This window comes from Schistocerca americana, chromosome 2 (genome assembly GCF_021461395.2).
Source record: "Schistocerca americana isolate TAMUIC-IGC-003095 chromosome 2, iqSchAmer2.1, whole genome shotgun sequence".
NCBI lineage: Eukaryota > Metazoa > Arthropoda > Insecta > Orthoptera > Acrididae > Schistocerca > Schistocerca americana.
The window spans coordinates 207,078,387-207,099,680 of record NC_060120.1 but is presented as its reverse complement, the minus strand read 5'-3'; the positions used below and the strand labels follow the sequence as shown (position 1 = coordinate 207,099,680).

Sequence of the window (21,294 nt, the reverse complement as noted above, 5' to 3'; positions counted from 1 at the left end):
CCCTATCAATGAACTGAATTCCGCCATCTAGTTTACAAATGACTGACCTATGCAGTCATACCATTTCGTGCTCCTTGTAGTTGTGATACCCAGATATTCGTGCAAGAACATTACAGTTGGGACTCATTGATACTGCAATCGTAAGATAATACGTTTTTCAATTCGTGAAGTGCACTGTTTTACATCTCTCAACTTTTGAAACAAGTTCTCGATATTAATTCTTAAAAAGATGTGGCTGATATCTGTAATCCTTCTGTGATAGTATTTTGTTACGGGCTACTGCAACAGCTGCATAACTTCTGAAGTTAGTATTAGATTTTTCTGCCTGGTAGTTACTTTAAAATATGAACAGCTAGGTCTTGTCTCTGGTTCACAGCTCTATTTCTTTCTTAATCTGTTGATGATCATCCGTCCCAGGTAGCACGTGCGTCGTCCCTACCAACAAATCTTCATTCCAGTCACAAATATTGCATGATATCCCAAGCGATTGTACTTTCGATAATAAGCGGACTTATGGGACTACATGACACATACATATATGTGGCTGGAACGCCCGTCTACTAGTCATCTGATTATGTGTGATGCTCGTATTCGAAGCGATTTACTTTTGTGTTAGTGTTCCTGCACCATAAAAGCTCAGAAAACCATAATATATCCTCTTAAAGAGGTCTACATGCTGAATATTTTATTATAATTGTATCAGTAGCATATAAAATTAACAGAGATTCATTGAGGCGAAGATAATGGTAACGGATAAATCTTAGAAAGCTTGTTAACGAAACGTTATGAAATAACAATCAAGCAGTCAGATGCATGAGTTACAAGAAGTCTGTGCTAGCAGAAAGGGGACGTAATTTACCATAGGAATGATACGCCACTTGGTTTCCTAGCAGTAATTTTAGGCAGTTTTAATAATTTAGTGAGACTGTGCAGTCATTCTAATTATATTTGTTATCGTTTATGGGAGAACTTTCGTGTAAACTGGTGTCTATCTCGGATTCGCCTGCGACTCCACCAACCCGCAACGCATCTCTGTTCAGCGTGTTATCGTCAGTCCAACACCTGCGGTCATGCTGGTTCCCGCCTATCTTGCTCAATCCACAGAGGGTCTCCCCCCCCCCCCTTCTAACAGCCGTGTACCGCAAGTCTCTAGAGGAACGGAGGGTTCCAAATGATTGGAAAAGAGCACAGATAGTCCCAGTCTTCAAGAAGGGTCGTCGAGCAGATGCGCAAAACTATAGACCTATATCTCTTACGTCGATCTCTTGTAGAATTTTAGAACATGTTTTTTGCTCGCGTATCATGTCATTTCTGGAAACCCAGAATCTACTATGTAGGAATCAACATGGATTCCGGAAACAGCGATCGTGTGAGACCCAACTCGCCTTATTTGTTCATGAGACCCAGAAAAAATTAGATACAGGCTCCCAGGTAGATGCTATTTTTCTTGACTTCCAGAAGGCGTTCGATACAGTTCCACACTGTCGCCTGATAAACAAAGTAAGAGCCTACGGAATATCAGACCAGCTGTGTGGCTGGATTGAAGAGTTTTTAGCAAACAGAACACAGCATGTTGTTATCAATGGAGAGACGTCTACAGACGTTAAAGTAACCTCTGGCGTGCCACAGGGGAGTGTTATGGGACCATTGCTTTTCACAATATATATAAATGACCTAGTAGATAGTGTCGGAAGTTCCATGCGGCTTTTCGCGGATGATGCTGTAGTATACAGAGAAGTTGCTGCATTAGAAAATTGTAGCGAAATACAGGAAGATCTGCAGCGGATAGGCACTTGGTGCAGGGAGTGGCAACTGACCCTTAACATAGACAAATGTAATGTATTGCGAATACATAGAAAGAAGGATCCTTTATTGTATGATTATATGATAGCGGAACAAACACTGGTAGCAGTTACTTCTGTAAAATATCTGGGAGTATGCGTACGGAACGATTTGAAGTGGAATGATCATATAAAACTAATTGTTGGTAAGGCGGGTACCAGGTTGAGATTCATTGGGAGAGTGCTCAGAAAATGTAGTCCATCAACAAAGGAGGTGGCTTACAAAACACTCGTTCGACCTATACTTGAGTATTGCTCATCAGTGTGGGATCCGTACCAGGTCGGGTTGACGGAGGAGATAGAGAAGATCCAAAGAAGAGCGGCGCGTTTCGTCACTGGGTTATTTGGTAACCGTGATAGCGTTACGGAGATGTTTAATAAACTCAAGTGGCAGACTCTGCAAGAGAGGCGCTCTGCATCGCGGTGTAGCTTGCTCGCCAGGTTTCGAGAGGGTGCGTTTCTGGATGAGGTATCGAATATATTGCTTCCCCCTACTTATACTTCCCGAGGAGATCACGAATGTAAAATTAGAGAGATTAGAGCGCGCACGGAGGCTTTCAGACAGTCGTTCTTCCCGCGAACCATACGCGACTGGAACAGGAAAGGGAGGTAATGACAGTGGCACGTAAAGTGCCCTCCGCCACACACCGTTGGGTGGCTTGCGGAGTATCAATGTAGATGTAGATGTAGATGTAGGTAAGCAGCTAGAGGGCGCAGAACAGGCGTCACTCCAGACACGTATCTCTTGCTGCATTCGCTGCAGCTTCACTAGCCAATAGGGAAATTATAACCTCCCGCCGCTCGAGTATTTCTCCCAGCACGGAGCCGGCTAGAGCCAGTTCTGTCTTCGCCAGCCAGCGACTCAAGTACCACCACTATTTGGATACAGCCTCAGATGGGACGTCGCCCGCGACCTGCGCTCTGAGCCTTTGTGTTCCGCGCCGTGGACAAGTCGTACTGCCCGTGAGATACAACTTTGCATACGTACTTTGTTTTCTAAGACAGACTTTTCATTGCTCACGAGAACGTAATCTAAGCTCTCAAGAATCTATACCGGTTTCGTTTAAGAACAGTTATTTGTGATGAAACTTTCCTTCACAATACTAGGAAGAATCGCTGGAAAACGTTTATTTTCTTCTGTTGCGCTGCTTCAGAAATAGTGACTACTTGTGTTCTAAGTTTACTTGTTCAAATAAACAAAGTTAAATTATGTCTACTTGTGATAGTGTGGAAATATCCCGAGTGAGAAACACTTCATTCACATCTTATTGTAACATCTTGAATTAATCAGCGCAAAAGCGCGCATTAGAATTTAGTTGACCTTAGTGATATACGGGGGGGGGGGGGGGGGTCAATTATTGAACTACATGAAATGAAAAACGTCATAGGTTCTCTGAATGGTTTGCGTTAGGAAGTTCAAACTGCACTGTTGGCTGCGTAGCATGATGGGAATTAGCATGCGCATTGTTGTTTGTCTTAGCAACGAAGGCCACCGTCATATGGATGGGTTCGTCAGTAACCAAAATAAACGCGTTTGGGGGACTGATAATCCACATTTCGCGATCGAGATGTCTCTTCGCTCTCAGCACGTGACTCTGTGGTGGGCAATGTCCGGTCACGGATTGTCGGTTCGATATTCGTTGATGGTTGATGCCACGGTGACTACCGAACGGCACGTGACAGTTTTGGAAGATGATTCCATCTCCATTATACAATGTGACCCTCATTTCGACAAGATATGGTTCGTGAGAGACGGAGCTCGACCCCATCGAAACAAGAGAGTGTTTGATGTTCTGGAAGAGGACTTTGGGGACACACATTATGGCTCTCAGGTACTCAGAAGCCACTGCATGGGCCTCAACTGGCCGCCATATCCTCTGGATCGGAACACATGCGACACCTTTCTGTGGGGCTATATTAATGACACGTTTACAGCAATAACTCCAAAACCATCTCTGAGCTGCAAACAGCCATTCAGGAGGTCATCGACAGCATCGCTGTTCCGACACTTAAGCGGGTCATGCAGAATTTCGTTATTCGTCTGCGCCACACCATCGCCAATGACGGCTGCAATATCGAACATGTCGTAATCTAAATCCGAATATTTGTAGTGACGTTCATATGTTGAATAAATTGTGTGCACGCCGTAGTTTGTAACTAATTTACGTTTTATTCAAATAGTTCAATAATTCTCACCCTGTAGAAATCATAATGATATACTAGTGCAAATTCGGCTGCTAAGAACTGGTTATTTTGGAAAGTCTCGGCAGATTATGTCTAAAGCCCCTTTTACGTGAACGATTTTGTTGTCTCCATTGACTACTCGTGACAAGTGAGTCTACTGCAGGACCTATGGCGTTGTACTAGTGTAACAAGTCTCGTCTGTCACGAGTGGTTGCTCTTGATGACACCTCAGCGCCAAATGTGCTTGCGTTGTGAGAGCTGTCTGCTCAGCAGTTTGGCTCTCGAAGTGAGGATATGAAGAGCAATCCGTTTTACTAAAATAAAATCTACATATTGTAACAGAATTGAGAAAAAGCAATGATGATAAAGTTTATTATTAATGATCAAGGCGAAATTCATAGCAGATGTTCTGGGCAAAGGACGTATGCTGAATTCTCCACTCTCTCGAGAAATGAAAGAATGGGCAAATTGTCACCCAAACACTTCGAAACATCTGCATTTATTTTCTCGAAAAATACACGCAACAACAAATGTTGTGCATCGCCCTTTTATTTGTAAATTCACGGGACAGAAAAGAAAAATTGGCCTGAAGCATGCGATTGTTTTCATTTGGGATGTGTTCAGATCACCAAATCAAACACACAGGACAAAATCCTCTGCTTCCCCCTGGAGGTTTTTCACTGCATTCCTGGGCCAACGTTAATATGTACAGACTTGAAACCATCGCTTATGCATCTTCGATGAGATTATCAAGCCTGCTCTGGTCCAGTTTGTCCCACTCTCCAGTGACGATTCTGCGTAAGTCGCAGAGTATATGGTCGTTGTCGATGTGCGATTGGTTTCACTGTATCGAAGATGAACAGGTGCTCAAGGCTCATAAAGCATGAATTTTACATTCATTGCTTACTGGGCATTGTTGCTTCGAATGATCGTTCCTGTCATATTCCTCAATACTGATCACTGCTCCCGGGATACCCGCTAGGGTTGTGGCTAGAGTTCAGTCGAGAATCGTATTTCCGAGGATGTGCTGAACTTGAATGTCTCCGAACTTTTTTAATACGAAAACTCGCAAAACATTTTAAATAAAACAAACTTTATTAATATCTACTTCATTACTTTTCATGTCTATGGACTTATTTCTCAACGCAGTCACCTTGGTGACGAAGGCATTCCCCCAACGAGAGGCCAGTTTGTTGATCAGTCATTGTAGAATATTTGACTTTCTGACGGAATGAAAACCTTACCTCTAACTACACTGCTTCATCGCTATCAAAGCGAAGTCTTCTAAGCTGTTCTTTAAGCTTTGGAAAGAGATTGTGCTCTGTCACTCACAATGAGGTTGTTGTTATTGTGGCCTTCTGTCCGAAGACTGGTTTGATGCAGCTCTCCATGCTATTCCATACTGAGCAAGTCTCTTCATACCCAAATAAGTACCGCAGGCTGCATGGTTCTGAATCTACTTACTGTATTCACCTCTTGGTCTCCTTCGACGATTTTTACTCCCTTCATTACGAGCACGAACAGCCCAGCGTCGGACGTTAGTGATGTCGATACAATCATCACCGTACATAGCTTTCATTCTTCTATGAACTTCAATTGGATGCACGTTGTCTGCGGTTAGACACTCCATTACAACACATAGTTTCTTACGCACCGACATAGTTGCGGTACATACCGCTATTTTACACGCTACAATTCGAATCCATCTTACGTCAGTCGACTGAGAAATAAGCCAGACCTTTAGTACCTCTACCAGTATAGAGCACAGAATTAAAAATTCGGAGGCATTACTTTTCTACAAGCCCTCGTATCTGTCGAACAGTGACTTACTTGACGCATCAGCGCTCACAAGTTAGATATTTTACATTGTTACCTACGTTGTATGGAGGTACACGAGACGACCTACGGACTTTCACATTTCCTTTTAAGCACATCTGGTGCACGATTTTGCTTTAAATACCAGTTGAAGCTGACAAAAGGCATCAGGAAAAAGTGTTTATGGAATCTGCTGAAATAAATTTTTAAATTTATTGCAAACTCGTTGCATTGGGAACAAAATTTATTGTAACTTATATGTTTGTACAGTTCAAGGGAACTGCGTTCATTTGAATTATCAATTGAACAAGAACCGGCTGATGCAATCAGACACCTAGACAACGTAGAGCCATAGACAGTAGTGTGATTGCATTCCAGTTCAGCCATATTCCAAGGGATAGTGCAGTATAATTTATTGTTATCAGCTTGGCCGGTAATACTGCATCTTCCGGTTCTTATCGTACATGAAACTCGGCAAGACTGAGTGCTCGGATGCCTCTCTCTGCCCTATGATTAGCCCTGTTCATTAACCACGGGACACCAGAAGACTCCTGTTGATGATCGCAGCAGGGGGTCGAAACGTCGAGTACTCGAGAACGTTGAAAAACTCTGAGAATCTTAAAGTCAATCGCAATGGGTACGACAGTCCTCAGATTTATAAAAGAAAATTCTTCCTGGCTAGTAACTTTAGTTTCGTTTGAGGAAAAGGCAGAATGCAGTGGTGGTCAACATGGTCCCTCCCACCCACAAGTGGGCGTTTCAGCTTTCGTGGTGGGCGGTAGCCGGTAGGGATTTTGAAAATACTTTTATTAGGCTTTAAAGAAAAATTTTGAAAATAAGGGACTGACTTTGGTATGTTTTAACTTGATGTAGCTCGGCTTTATAAATTTTGTAAAGTAAACTTATCCCTACTTCATAAATCATATTTACTGTGTAATCGGTGGACGGTTAGAAAATTTTATACCTAACACAGAAACAAAAGTGGGTGGCAGGCTAAACAAGTTGACTTCTCCTGAAGTAGGGCATTTTTAGAATTATTAAACATAATTTCCCAAGTATTTCTAAGATTTAGGAGAATATCGGGTAGACCTAAGGGTTACCTGCATGTACCGCGCCCAACGCGAGTCTTTCGCCATTTCTTCAAACGCTGTGTAAAACACCATGTTAGCTATTATGCTGAAGACAGCCTCTCCTCCAGGCACCAACAGCTTGTGAATGTTCTGGACAGCACGCCTGTGAAAATATAATTGTCTTAGGAGGCGTTGCCCCAGTGGAGGACACATAAGACTTTCTGGTTTTTTGTAAGAATCAAATGAACGAATTACAACAAAACTATTTTGTGGTGAAAATTTACAACAATAATACTAAAAACCTACACAAAATAAGGTGTTTTTAATTTCACATTATGCAAACGAAGTTAAATTAACAGGCTTGAACTTGCTGTTCACAACGCCGAACACATTATGAGAACGATAACGTTGTAAATGTGAGCACAAAAATGAAATTACATGTAACGGTATATTCAGTGTCGTTATAGGTCTTCAATGTAACCATTCCTTGCTCTCTGTTAACATCTTGTGCTATTTGAAAACCAGCAGGTTGAGCACACCTTGGTGAAAATTCAGAATGGCACTTCATTAATTCCATAAAAAAATTACTGACTACAGCTTTTTTGTTCCCGTGGCTTCAAACGTTGCATTAAATTATAGACTAATTGTAAAATTACTACTTTTTAGGGGCAAAGAACAGTTTTTCTAAAAATATAAGATGTCTATCCTCCAACCGATTAATGAAAGAGTTTTTAAAATTATCATACGAATATACCATTGTTGTACATAGCCCGGTATTAAAGCCACATGTTCTTCTAATGGACTCTTAGGGACAGGGAAGGACCCTGCTCCCGAATTTTGCAGCTAATGCGCTATCGACGGCATTTTTTTTTACTGTCACTGCATCCCATTGTGATTTCTTTGAAATTCTCATTCTGGCACGATGGAAGGGATACGTTTTCACGTCCAACAACTCTCCTAATATTATTTCATAACGATCATGTTGTCTTCATTTTCTTCAGCTATATCACACAGCTCGAATAGATGCCGATACTGTGGACGGCGGGGGGAGGTGGGGGAGAAGCCACAACGGGATTTGCTGTTTTATTTTTAATGAAACCAGCAGCTTCTCCCCTGTACCCATCTATAGTGTCCTTTCCTTATTTTTCCGTTGAGTTGAAAGCGCGAATGAGATTTTTTTTCATGTCTCGTAGAGACCAGAGGAGTTTATTTCCTCCAGAGTAGTTTTGCAGTTTCTAGAGCTACACTACTCTCCCCGTAGTCTCTCGTTCAAAGATACCTTACAGAACAACCTGTAGCGAATGATGAACTTTTGTGGTTCTTTCTGCATATCCAGAAGGAACATATTCAGTAAATAGCACGCCTTTGCAGCTTTTATTTTTCTACCAGTTTGCTAGTCGAACATGTGCCGTCCCCTCTTCTCGTAAAAGGAAGTCGTTTCTAACGGGAGAGCAGAGGCGTGCTCCATCCTTTAAAATCTGTCTCCATCTAAAAATAAAAAATAAATAATTTTATAGTGAGCGGACGCTAAAAGTTTTCAAGAAGGGGTTGGATTGGCGATAGAAATTGTCACTGCTAACACGATTGGTTCAAATGGCTCTGAGCACTATGGGACTTAACATCTGTGGTCATCAGTCCCCTAGAACTTAGAACTACTTAAACCTAACTAACCTAAGGACATCACACACATCCATGCCCGAGGCAGGATTCGAACCTGCGACCGTAGCAGTCGCGCGGTTCCGGACTGAGCGCCTAGAACCGCTAGACCACCGCGGCCGGCGCTAACACGATTAATCGCGGCAGTATGCAGATTACTATGTGGAAAGTATAAGGTGGCAGTGTCCATCCGGTGTGAGTCAGGACAGCTCGGTGAAGGACAAAGCAAAACACCAGCTGAGGAGACGAAGGAACGCTCTATTTTTCTTTTTTTAGAATACCATATCTGGGTGCAGTACGCGAAAGAATTTGCAAACGTATGAGATGTAAAAACATTACTTCAACGTATTCTACATTTTCGGGCCGGCCGAAGTGGCCGTGCGGTTAAAGGCGCTGCAGTCTGGAACCGCAAGACCGCTACGGTCGCAGGTTCGAATCCTGCCTCGGGCATGGATGTTTGTGATGTCCTTAGGTTAGTTAGGTTTAACTAGTTCTAAGTTCTAGGGGATTAATGACCTCAGCAGTTGAGTCCCATAGTGCTCAGAACCATTTTCGGATACAAGCAAAAAACTCAGGCACAAGGAAAAAGCCGTGGGAAATAAACATAAAAAAGCGGGCGTATACTGCATTACATGCAATGACTGCCGTAAGAAATAAATAGGACAAACCGGTAGGCCATTACAGATTTCAGGAACACCTTATCTTAAATAACAACGCACTTAGCGAAGAGGGACACAGCATCACAAGCCGTTCAGAAATTTAAAAATATTCCAAAAGAAAGAAAAAAGCCTCATTTTGAATATGTTAGAAAGAAAACGCACAATTCACGTCGAATAACCAATTGGAATTAAAGCACCATATCATTCTTGCTAATTTTGACTGTTTGTACGATTAGGTGTTAGTACCTAATAAAATTGTGTATTATTCTCGTGTGTAAAGGTATCGACCTACCGCTCCTAGTCATCAGTACATGACGTCACGCTGTCCATATAGGTAACTTCCGTTCCGCCAGCCAGCTAGTCTCTCTTCGTCGGTCGTGCTTTTGCTTTGTCCTGCTCTGCTGTCACACTGGTAAGACACTGCCACCTGACACTTTCCACACAGTAATCTGCGTAGTGTCGCGGCTAATCATGTTAGCAGTGACAATTTTTCAACGCCAATCCGGACTTATTTAAAAACTTTTAGCGTCCACTCACTATAAAATATTTTCTTCCGTCTTTTTTTATGCAGGCAAATTTTAAGGAACACAGCACGCAGTAGTACTGACGATATTCACAGAACAATTAATTTTAACTAGGAGCGACGGATATTCCTGCAATCTTTTTAAGTTGTGGCTGTATTTTAGACATTCCTTTATTAATTTTAATATTCACAAAATTTGCTGATACTGTACTTTGCTTTTTACAACGTATGTTGCACTTGACGATGCGGCTTTAGGCAGCGAAACCCACTGAGTTTTAATGAACAAGAATTTCACCTACTGTTAGCGGACTTCTTCCTAACGTCATACATTTCAACAGCTGCAGCTGCCCTGAACATAAAATAGTTTATTTCTATTTTAAACAGTGTTCCTTACCCTTTGACGTGCCCTCGTAGTTGCATGGTGCTCTGTGACTTCATTTTAATACGTAACAAATTCTTCTGCCAGTCTGACAACAAGCCTTACGTAATCTAGTTTTGTCCGTACCATAAGATATACATATCGATAAACTTAAAGTATTATTGGAGAAAATGTATGACTGATTGTTATAGTATTTCTTACTCGTGGAAGTACCACAACAGCAATCCATAGCTGGAGTGATCAAGTGTAACCCCCTTGCATTACAATTGGAGAAATAAGGCAGGCCAGCTGTTGTACGGTATGGGATAGTGCGACAAACTGAGCACACACCTGTTGTCGGGCACCCAATGCAGCAGCAGCAGACAGAACACCTTGCCGAAGGGCGCGTACTGCCACACGGCGGAGTTCACCAGGTCGGGCTGAACCACGTCTAGCTGCTCGTACGTGATGGTGCCCGGCAGCGCGTTGTGCTGCCTGCAGAACTCCAGCATCTTTGTGCTGATGTCGCAGGCCACCAGCTTCGTACCCGGTGGCAGCCGCGGAGCTAAAATCTGCCAGTGCAGAAATATGGTTTCTAATTTGCTCTTCTAAGCTACACAGCTGGTAAAGTTAATCGGCGCTTCCGTTTCTTCGAGGACACAAAGCGATAAACAGCGTGCTGAGTGCGACTTCCAGACTTGTCGAGGATTGAGAAAAGAGGGAATTGATAGAAGAGGCCACAGTTGTCGAATGGAGAGTACAGTTCAGATTCCAGATCGTCCAGTTCGTGTGCCGTGACCTGGTACATTAGGGTGGCTCGCCGCGATGTGCCATGGAACATAGCTCACCGGACCAGCTAAAGCCTGAAAGATGTACAAAGCTGTCCGGAACAGTCTTAAAAGCTTGTAAGGGTGTTGCAGGGTAGGTTGCTCTGAGAAATAATTATTAATTGTTTCTAATTTTGTTATTATTGAAGTTAGCTAAACAAGCCGTTGAAAGACAGCACAGACGTAGCTTCTGCTCACCTTGCTTAAATTTATAACTTCCGGAAAAAGCACAGTTTAACAGGCGATGAGCATCTGAAGAAGTGCTAACTCACAGATGTCTGTGCATTACCGCACTTTTCCTCGTGGAAGTGCTTGAATTGCTAATTAAATCGGACTTGCCGTAACGTATGAATTTTGTTCTCAGCATTTATTTCTCAGTACAGCCTACCTTGCAACACCCCTACAAGCTTTTCAGACTGTTTCTGTCAACCCTGCGACAACTAACAGGCAGTTCAAGCGGCGCATCATCAAACGGTGTCTATTTGAAAACCCGCCCATATTTTGCGAACTACATCGGTTGTGTCCGGCTCCTGAGTACACGGGATGTGCTTGTGGGGCCTATGCCCTCAGCAAGGGTTTAACGCGTGTGTGCGGAACATCGGATGTGTTTGAGCTGTATTCGTTTTCAGATTCGTGTGTCTTTGTGTCAGAACACTGTCCATAAACTGGCGAAAACACAATGTACGTACAATTCGTTTCTTTTTAGGGTTCCTTTCTTCAGTCGATAAAATGGAAGCCCTGTTGGATTACTTTTCTGTCTGTCTGTCTACCCTACTGTGAAAAACCATTTTTGTCAACAACGGGTAAACATATCAAGTTCCAGTTTATGTCACATACTAAGGTCTACCAAGTGCACATTTATGTCACATACTGAGGCCTACTGTCCCTTGACGGTGTAAAAAAGTGAAGCATCTAATGACAGAAAGGAGGCTTTCAGGACCGGATGACACACTCCTGTTAAATCCTTCGAGGTATAATGTTGTCGTCTTCTGTTCCTGACGTTCTACCCTGAGCTGGACGTCTTTAGAGGCGTTGCTCTTTCACGACTCAAGTCTTAACGGAGGAGCAACACCTCTGGAGATGTCCAGCCCAATTCTGGAGGGAACGCCAGGAGCAGAACAGTTTCGTGGATCACGACATTATACCCCGAAAGGTTTACCAGCAGCAATGAAGCTTCTAAGTCAGTGAAATCCAAAGTAGGACCATTTGTGTCAAACTTTTTGGCATTCGCACACTCATCCATCAAAACCTATACTTCTTTCCCGTTGACGTAGAATCATGAAATTTGGCAAGAAGCAAGATTTCACAGTACAAGAAAAGGAAACAATCAGTAAATTGTTAATTTGTTATTATATCACACGGAAAAAATGTCTTTTTCTCGCTTGCTATCTGACTCCAGACTTGAAATTAAAACATTCTCGAAGGTACTGGAATCCCTGGGACCAATACTTTGCCAGTATCAATGTTGATAACAGGCAAAAATCGCCGAGATTCTCGATTTCCAAGATGGATGAACTATCTGTATACAATATGGCTACGAAGTCTTTCACGACGTATTTGTTGAATAAAAATCTCTCGGTGTACATGCCGCGTCAGTTCAGGATAAAAATTAAGTTTGTATGGAACCCTCACAGCTTGAGTCCCGAACGCACAGGCCAATGTTTCGCTATACAGGATGTTAAAAAAATCGTACTATGCATTGCGAGGTTGCAGTATGGACTAAAACAAGAAAACAGTCCAATATACATGGGCTCCAAAAGGAATGCCTTAAGTTCTATGAGCATTTGTTGATATAGGCTCGTGTGAAAAAAATCTCTAATACTGAACAAGTGGTCACAGCTCTTAATGGATGCATTTTGGATCCCATGTTTACTGGATATTGTTGTCTTGGTTTGGACCACACTATTAACACTCAAACTATGGGATAATTTTTTAACAGCTTGCATGAAGAATCCCTGCTTAATCGGGAGCACCATGTTTTTTCTTGCATTGGAAAAGGATACATTGATCTGTTAATACACAATGGAAAATTCAAGATAGAACGTAACATTATTATGAAAAGGACAGTTGTTACTCACTATATAGCGGAGATAGGCACAACAAAAAGACTGTCAGAAAATGTGCTTTCGACCAATAAGGCCATCATCGAAAATAGTCGGAAACTGTGATCATGTGTGCGTGAGTTGCGTTTGCGGGAGTGTGTGTGTGTGTGTGTGTGTATTTATTTTCGACGAATGCCTTGTTAGCCGAAAGCTCACTTTCTGACAGTCTTTTTGTTGTGGCTGTCTGCGACTTAGCTCCGGTGTACGGTGAGTAACAACTATCCTTCTCATAATATTGTTAATTATTATACGTATCTGAAGTTTGGTGCACCTGTTGCGTACGAGGAGGTACTGTAGATCGGGATATGAACAAGGAATATGCATTAGAAAATTGTAGCGAAATACAGGAAGATCTGCGGCGGATAGGCACTTGGTGCAGGGAGTGGCAACTGACCCTTAACATAGACAAATGTAATGTATTGCGAATACATAGAAAGAAGGATCCTTTATTGTATGATTATATGATAGCGGAACAAACACTGGTAGCAGTTACTTCTGTAAAATATCTGGGAGTATGCGTACGGACGATTTGAAGTGGAATGATCATATAAAATTAATTGTTGGTAAGGCGGGTACCAGGTTGAGATTCATTGGGAGAGTGCTTAGAAAATGTAGTCCATCAACAAAGGAGGTGGCTTACAAAACACTCGTTCGACCTATACTTGAGTATTGCTCATCAGTGTGGGATCCGTACCAGGTCGGGTTGACGGAGGAGATAGAGAAGATCCAAAGAAGAGCGGCGCGTTTCGTCACTGGGTTTTTGGTAACCGTGATAGCGTTACGGAGATGTTTAATAAACTCAAGTGGCAGACTCTGCAAGGGAGGCGCTCTGCATCGCGGTGTAGCTTGCTCGCCAGGTTTCGAGAGGGTGCGTTTCTGGATGAGGTATCGAATATATTGCTTCCCCCTACTTATACTTCCCGAGGAGATCACGAATGTAAAATTAGAGAGATTAGAGCGCGCACGGAGGCTTTCAGACAGTCGTTCTTCCCGCGAACCATACGCGACTGGAACAGGAAAGGGAGGTAATGACAGTGGCACGTACAGTGTCCTCCGCCACACACCGTTGGGTGGCTTGCGGAGTATCAATGTAGATGTAGATGTAGATGTAGAACCCCACAGAATGTCTTAAATCTATTGTTGTACATAGGATGTTACATATCGCTTTCTTTATTAAAATTCATAAATGGGTGTGATAAATGAAAGCCCTTGTTGCTGGTGGTGATGAGTTCTCTGTGAGCGGAATGAACATTGACATGATCTGATTTACTCAATCTGTGCAGCGACGCGTTAAAGCTACCATTTACTCGTAATCTGGCATATAAAATTGTTTTTGAAGGAGAAGCTAATCAAATAGCTGTAATAGCGCCAGTGCACCACAGTCCACGGACAAGCAATTATACCGCGATTCCGATATGTCCTTAGGTAGTATTGTCACCATATTGCATTGTCATAAGGATTATCCACACCACATGTCGCTGCATCAAGAACTTCATGGCACCGTTTTCCATAACGCAGTAGTGTTTTGTAAGTGGCCACGTCAACAAATGCAATCGACCCCCAAGTTCTTTACCCATATACTATTTTCCAGTGAGTCTACATTCACAAACCATGGTTGCGTTACCGGGATAATATGCATTACTGGAGTGAAGACAATCCCCACTGGTTGCAGCAAGTTGACCATCAGCGTCCTCTGTCAGATAACGTATGGTGTGGAGTCATAGGGAACAATCTCATTAGTCCGTATCTTACCAACGGCATGTTGAAGGGGCGCAAACAGGAACTATCGGAAAAACTGTAAGACGTTGCCCCGGACGTCCAACAACGTATGTGATTTCAGTATGACGGATTCCCGGCACATTACGCAACTGAAACACCGGAGGTATTAACGTTGTTTACACTGTTCTGTGGATCAGGAGAAGTGGCCCTGTTAATTGGTCTTCTAGGTCGCCGGATTTCTTCCTGTGGGGATATTTAAAAGATAAATTGCATCAGCAAGTGTCAACAGGCCGTGAAGACATGGTCGACAGCATCGGAAACACCTATGCTGATAATCCTGCATCTATGCTTCTGTCCTCTTTACGGTCAGTTGAAAAGTGGATCACTAAGTGTACTGAAGTTGACGATACTACGTTTGAACACCTACTCGAATTGGAAAAGTAGAGTAGTGTTCACCACGAACCATGGCCACAGTATCACGTCAAGTAGTCCCCTGTTCGATGGGTTGGAGGACTACAGCGTTGCGAATGGGGTTTCCAATTAGAAGTTAGGAGACACTGGCCTGTCCTAACGTCGCAGCATGGAGGTGGGTTCCCAAATGCCACTGGATATTCAAGGACTTTTGAGTACCATGTTACAAATTGCGATAGTGCACCCATTTCTATTCCTCCGATTACAGCGCCACCTGTGGCAAAAGGAAGGAAATGCTTCAGACAAAAGTATATAGATTTTGCCATAAAATCGTAAACTGCAACAAAAACTGGGGGTTCCCACTGAAGATTTCAAAGTTGCCCTTACCAGTCATTGACAGGGTTGGGTGGCTGGTTGAATGTGGCATCATTAGATGTCTCACTCCGAGACAAACAAATTGGAATTTGAACATTTTTTGGTCCGATGTGTAGTTTCGAGATACTTCAGTGTCTTCTGTTAAAATGAACACTCTGTATACCTCCTTATCTCGGTGGTCCTAGGTATCCAGGAGCGACGATACTTTACAGCACACAAGAGAGTTGCTTAGTCATCGATTGCTCTGATGGAGTAGTAACGTGACTGAAAGTGAAGAACCCACCTTCCTGGCGACGTCACCGGGCCCGCAGCCAATGTCGAGCACCGGCAGCGGCTGCCTCGGCCACGTGAGGACCGGCCACAGCTCGTCAACCTGTTTGGCGGCCAGCAGCGTGAGGGGAGCACACCCGAGGTTGTACAAGTCCGGCTTATCCATGCTGGTGTACACTTCTTGCTCAGCCAAGTTGGTTAGAATTCTGTACCGATCACAGCCAGGAACAAGATGCTGATGCCTGGAAGAAAGATGTTTTTAGGGAAATCTCCCTCCACGTCAGATACAGTTTAATGGGAAGGTGGACGTTAACCGTTTGCCGTTAGAGACGGAATACTAGTCAGTTTCCTGGAAGACGAAGGAAACTGACCACTGCTTCCCACTTACTTATGCGTTAATGAAATTTGTGGTAAATAATATATCTCATTTTCAAGTCAACAGTTCAGTCCATGGAAACAGTTTTTAAGTATCTTCAAAAAAATTTAAAGTCACCTACTTCGGTCCACAAACACACATTAACAAGAAATTTCCAGCAGCCATAACGACTTCAGTTAGTAATAAAGTTCAGTTTAAGAGGATCCTAAGGGATTTATCGGTGGTCCACACCTACTTCATTCCTGAATTTCTTACTACGAGGGCTGAACGAAAAGAATGCCTTCACCTTCGTTAATTGGGTTTTGATGGGAATATTTTAGTGAATCAAACGCAGAAATAATCCTTAGAATATGATCTTTTATTACCAATATTCACTTTTCCACATAATCACCAGCCAATTGGATACATTTCTGCCAACGATTAACAAGTTTTCTGAAGCCGTCACGGAAGAAGTTGACACTCATTTTCTGCAACAACAGTCTCACAGTTCTCTCAACGTCTTCATCAGAAGCATAATGATGTCTCCGCAGATCGTCTTTCATTATCGGGAACGGATGGAAGTCAGACGGTGCTAAATCTGGACTGTATGGAGGATGCCGTACGGTGCTGAGATTCAGTCTCTGAAGTTCTGCTGTGATGGCACTTAAGTGTGCGGTTTGGCATTGTCATGCTGCAGGAAAACATTACCCTTTTCCTTTAGAGCCCTTGTTAGCCGTCATTTCAGAGTTCCCAGCGTTGTGATGTAACGCTCTGAATTTATTGTTGTTCCACGATCAAGGAAATCAACATTGATAACACCGTCTGGGTCCCAGAACACTTTGGCCGTGATTTTTCAAGCTGAGGGCTGCGTCTTGAATTTCTTTTCCTGGGGCGACTCTTTGCGTTTCGTTTCCGGGTCGTAATGGTGTACCCACGTTTCGTCTCCTGTCACAACTGAATGGAGAAAAGCGTCACCTTCATTCTTGTAACGCGAGAGGAGTTCCTGGGAAATTTCAAGTATGTGTGCTTTTATTGCAGGTGTCAGCATCAATGTAACCCACATGTTCTTGTGAAATGCCGATTGTGCTTTAATTTCTCTCTGAGTGATACGATGATCGTCCTGAATCAGTCTGTCAACATTTTGCTTGTGAAACTCGGTGGTTGCTGTCACAGCAAGTCCAACACTTTGTTTGTCACGCAGGTCAGATGTTCCAACCTCACATCAACACAATCACCATAAACTGCTTTCATTCTCTGATGAATCTCCTTTTGGGTGACATCTTCAGCTGTCAGGTATTCAGTGACTGCACTTTGATTAAATTGCATTGACTGACCGTCTCCGCAAGGTTCCGTACTTTACACTGTAACAACACAACCGTTCAATGCCAAGGCTTCCCGCCAACTGGAGCTGTAGAGAAGAGGTTACGGAACAAGTCAGTACCTGCCGCATAGCAATGTTGCCAACTGTTGAAGAGTTACGAAGGAGGAGGCATTACTTTTCAGTCAACCCTCCTAGAACCGTTTGATGTGCACTTTTCATACATTAGTAATAGCAAATAACACGAGTGTTTCGTAAAATAAGACTTCTGCACGTCTTCAGGCCAGTAATGTGACTAGCGTAAGTGTTGTAAACTGATTTTGTCTTTGGTGATGCACGGTTAGAACAGCCTGAAAATTATAATATACACCTCAGTGTACTGAACGAGTACGTTTACATGTTTCTTGGCAAGTTGATTAGTAATTGCAAACAGGTTACAGTACCAGTTGCTGTTTTCCTTTTTCAACACCACGACTGGTCAGCGTCAACGAATCTCCACGACGCTGCATTCATAATCACATGGAAAACGTCCCTGCTGGATGAAACCGGTTCTAGCATTAGAAAACAAAGCTGCAACTGATGCCGTGGTTTGTTTGCCGTTCATATTCACTTGGAAAACGTCCCTGCTGGATGAAACCGGTTCTAGCATTAGAAAACAAAGTAGCAACTGATGCCGTGGTTTGTTTGCAATTGACTACAACACTTGCGGGTAACGTAAAGAATCATGTTAACATGTAATCCTTAACTGCACACAATTTAACTTCCAACGTTCTTTTCCCGTGTTCTTCTATGATTATCTATACGATAACTGTAATCATGCGACCGTGCACACCGTTGTGCCTTCTAGCAGATGCGAGTTTGTCTCTTTGTTAAACAGTAGCATCATACAAGCACAATGATTTTTATGACATGGTACATGTTTGTACTACATTTGACGAGTTATTCACTGTAACGAAATTTTGATGCTATGCTCCCTGTCATTTTCTTTTCTTTTTATATGGTAAATATTGTAAGTAGGTAGAACTTTTAGAGTACAATATTTTTTCTGTTTATTTTAAATATGAAAATCATGAGTTAGCAATCGAAACAGAGCACCTTTTTTATAAACGTGAAAATCTAGACAAATTTTATATTGAAAATTAAGATAGAGTACTCCACAAACTTGATCATGTCATGTCTCATAAAAATGTGGTTAATGCTCCATCGAGGGTTCCACTCTAAACGGCACCAAGCGTCTGGCCATTCGTTATCTGGTGGTGGGGAGAGCCTGCATCTGTTAGTGTCAGTTCTAAGTGGGATGTAAGTTGCTCCTGCATAGACACATACGAGGGTTAGACCTTAAACAGTGGCAACTATTTATTCACAACCGATACAAAAGAGTTACATGTTTGCACCTGTTACTGTCGCTCAAAGTAGTCACCAGCGTTGTGTAGAACCGGTTGCCAGCGATGTGGAAGGCGTAGTATACCGTTAGCAGAGCCTTTTCTGTTGAGGGTGCGAATGGAGCGGTCTAAAGTTACGGTGACTCTCGTGTACGAGTGTGATGGTGTTATCCTAACGCATTACGTTCCTCCACGGTAGACCGTCAGTGCACAGTATTACTTTTAGTTTCGGAGCATCAGCTGCGACCAGCTTTGTGAAAGAAGCGGCGACACTTTCTGCGCAACCCAACCTTCATTTTGCACGACAATGCACGGACGCATACAGCGCAATCTGTGGCTGCTCTGTTTGGTCGATGGGATTGGGAAGTACTGTACCATCCACCATACTCCCCGGACTTAAGTTCTTGTGACTTTGATTTGATTCCGAAGATGAAAGAACCACTTCGTGGCATTCGGTTCAGAACTGTTCCAGAGATTCGACAGGCAGTAGACCGCTCCATTCGCACCATCAACAGAACAGGCTCTGCTAACGGTATACTACGTCTTCCTCACCGCTGGCAACGGGCTCCACACACCACTGGTGACTACTTTGAACGACAGTAACAGGTGCAAACATGTAAGTATTTTGTATCGGTTGTGAATAAATAGTTGCCACTATTTATGTTCCAACCTTTGCATAATCTGTGGTCGTTCTTTGTGACTGCTGGAAGAGAAAGCTTTTGATTGTTTCTTAAATAAAAATTTAAAATAAACCGACGGGTTAAATGAATAACGCAGTTCACGCCAATGTGTATTGTGACCCACCATTTACTTTGGCAAATCTGTTATAAAAACATGATGGCGCGTTATCTTTGCGTCCACTATGCTCCACGTTTACCAGAAGAAAACTGACATCTGTCCCCCACTTTTCTTCATGTGGCTGGAGAAGATGAGACAACGTCAGAAATTAAATCGGTGACTTAAGTGTGTAAGTGAAGGATACTTGACGAGAAAATATAAAGATAAAAACGCTACATAAAAGCACGAACCTTAACGGAAAGTGTTTTATCGCATCCGGGGGAGTTATATGGTACAATAGCTGTAAGAGAACAATGCATCATTAGGCTGGTGATAGAAAAGCAGGCGACTACAAATCTATGTAAAAATTAAACTAAACTCCTCCCGAACAGGCCATGAAGGCCCAACGGTACCGACAGGCCGTCGTGTCATCCTTAGCCCACAGGCGTCACTGGATGCGGATATGGAGGGGCATGTGGTCAGCACACAGTTCTCGCGGCCGTATGTCAGTTTCCGAGACCGAAGCCACTACTTCTCAATCAAGTAGCGCCTCAGTTTGCCTCACAAGGGCTGAGTGCACCCTGCTTGCCAACAGCGCTCAGCAGAACGGATGGTCACCCATCCAAGTGCTAGCCCAGCCCGACAGCGCTTAACTTCGGCGATCTGACGGGAACCGGTGTTACCACTGCGGCAAGGCTGTCAGCACAAATCTATGTAGCCAACACAAATTCCTTTCTGTTAATACTCTTGAAGTTTGTCAATGAAACTGTGCTGAGTTGTTGATCGCATTGTCCGACGTTTCGGCCGCTATTGCAAACGGCCTTCCTCAGGGCTTCGTGCTGAGCTACACTGCCGAGTGAGAGAGAGACCTCAGATAGCGGACAGCGCGCGAAAAGCGACTCACACAAGATAGCGGGGCACTGTGCTGGGGCACGCCGCTGCCCGGACCCGACAACGAATAAGCAGTGCTACGTCACAGCTAGCGTCCGTTTCTGATACGCATGTTTCCGCCAGTGGCAAGAAGTAATCTCAACACCAATGAGATACGTCTTTACCCACCAATTACAAGGAATAATATAAAGACCAATAACGAACGCCTAACGCTTCTGCTATCCTCAAGCGCCCCATCAAATTACGTGTAGCAGCTTCCTCTGCTGCTATATAAGGTCTACAGTCTCTCTCATTCAACAATCTAGCTCAGTACAAAGCCCTGAGGATGACCGTTTGCAGTAGTGGCCGAAACGTCGGACAGTTTTATGTATTGACAATGCTGTCGACAGCGCAAGAGAATTTTGTTGAGTGCGACAGCGGGCGGAGAAGCCTACGCTTACACTATCGAACATTTTTTAAAAATTTTATTGAAGTTTTCACACGCTACTGCGTGCTCCTGGCACATATAGTGAGTCTAGGCTGACAACTCAGCACCCAGTGTATCTTTTGTAGCAGCTAAAGTCTGTAGACGGACTCGAGAGTCCCTACACAGTGTACTCACCACTGTCACATTATGCATCCTGGGGTGATAAAGATCATAACAAATCAAAGGTAAATTACAAACTGAGTGCAACTTTTGAGTGTCGTTAACTCGCGACAGTAAATAGCGCTGCCTGTTCGTTAAACCACTAATAAATTCATTTCCCGAGGGTTGCCACTCA

General features: G+C 43.2%; 1 protein-coding gene and 1 pseudogene across 1 annotated transcript in view; both read right to left on the bottom strand.

Moving 5' to 3' along the window:
- Positions 1-15,976, bottom strand: part of LOC124593890 (juvenile hormone acid O-methyltransferase-like) — a 146,833-nt gene extending 130,857 nt beyond the window's left edge. Inside the window, exons 1-3 of the mRNA XM_047132237.1 lie at positions 15,824-15,976; positions 10,458-10,678; positions 6,941-7,073 (exon numbers count right to left, since the gene is read on the bottom strand). Coding sequence (XP_046988193.1) covers positions 6,941-7,073; positions 10,458-10,678; positions 15,824-15,976 — 507 coding nt within the window. The remainder of the gene's footprint in view (positions 1-6,940; positions 7,074-10,457; positions 10,679-15,823) is intronic.
- A 4,252-nt stretch (positions 15,977-20,228) lies between these two features.
- LOC124597064 lies at positions 20,229-20,346 on the bottom strand (annotated as a pseudogene).
- Positions 20,347-21,294: the final 948 nt, after the last annotated feature.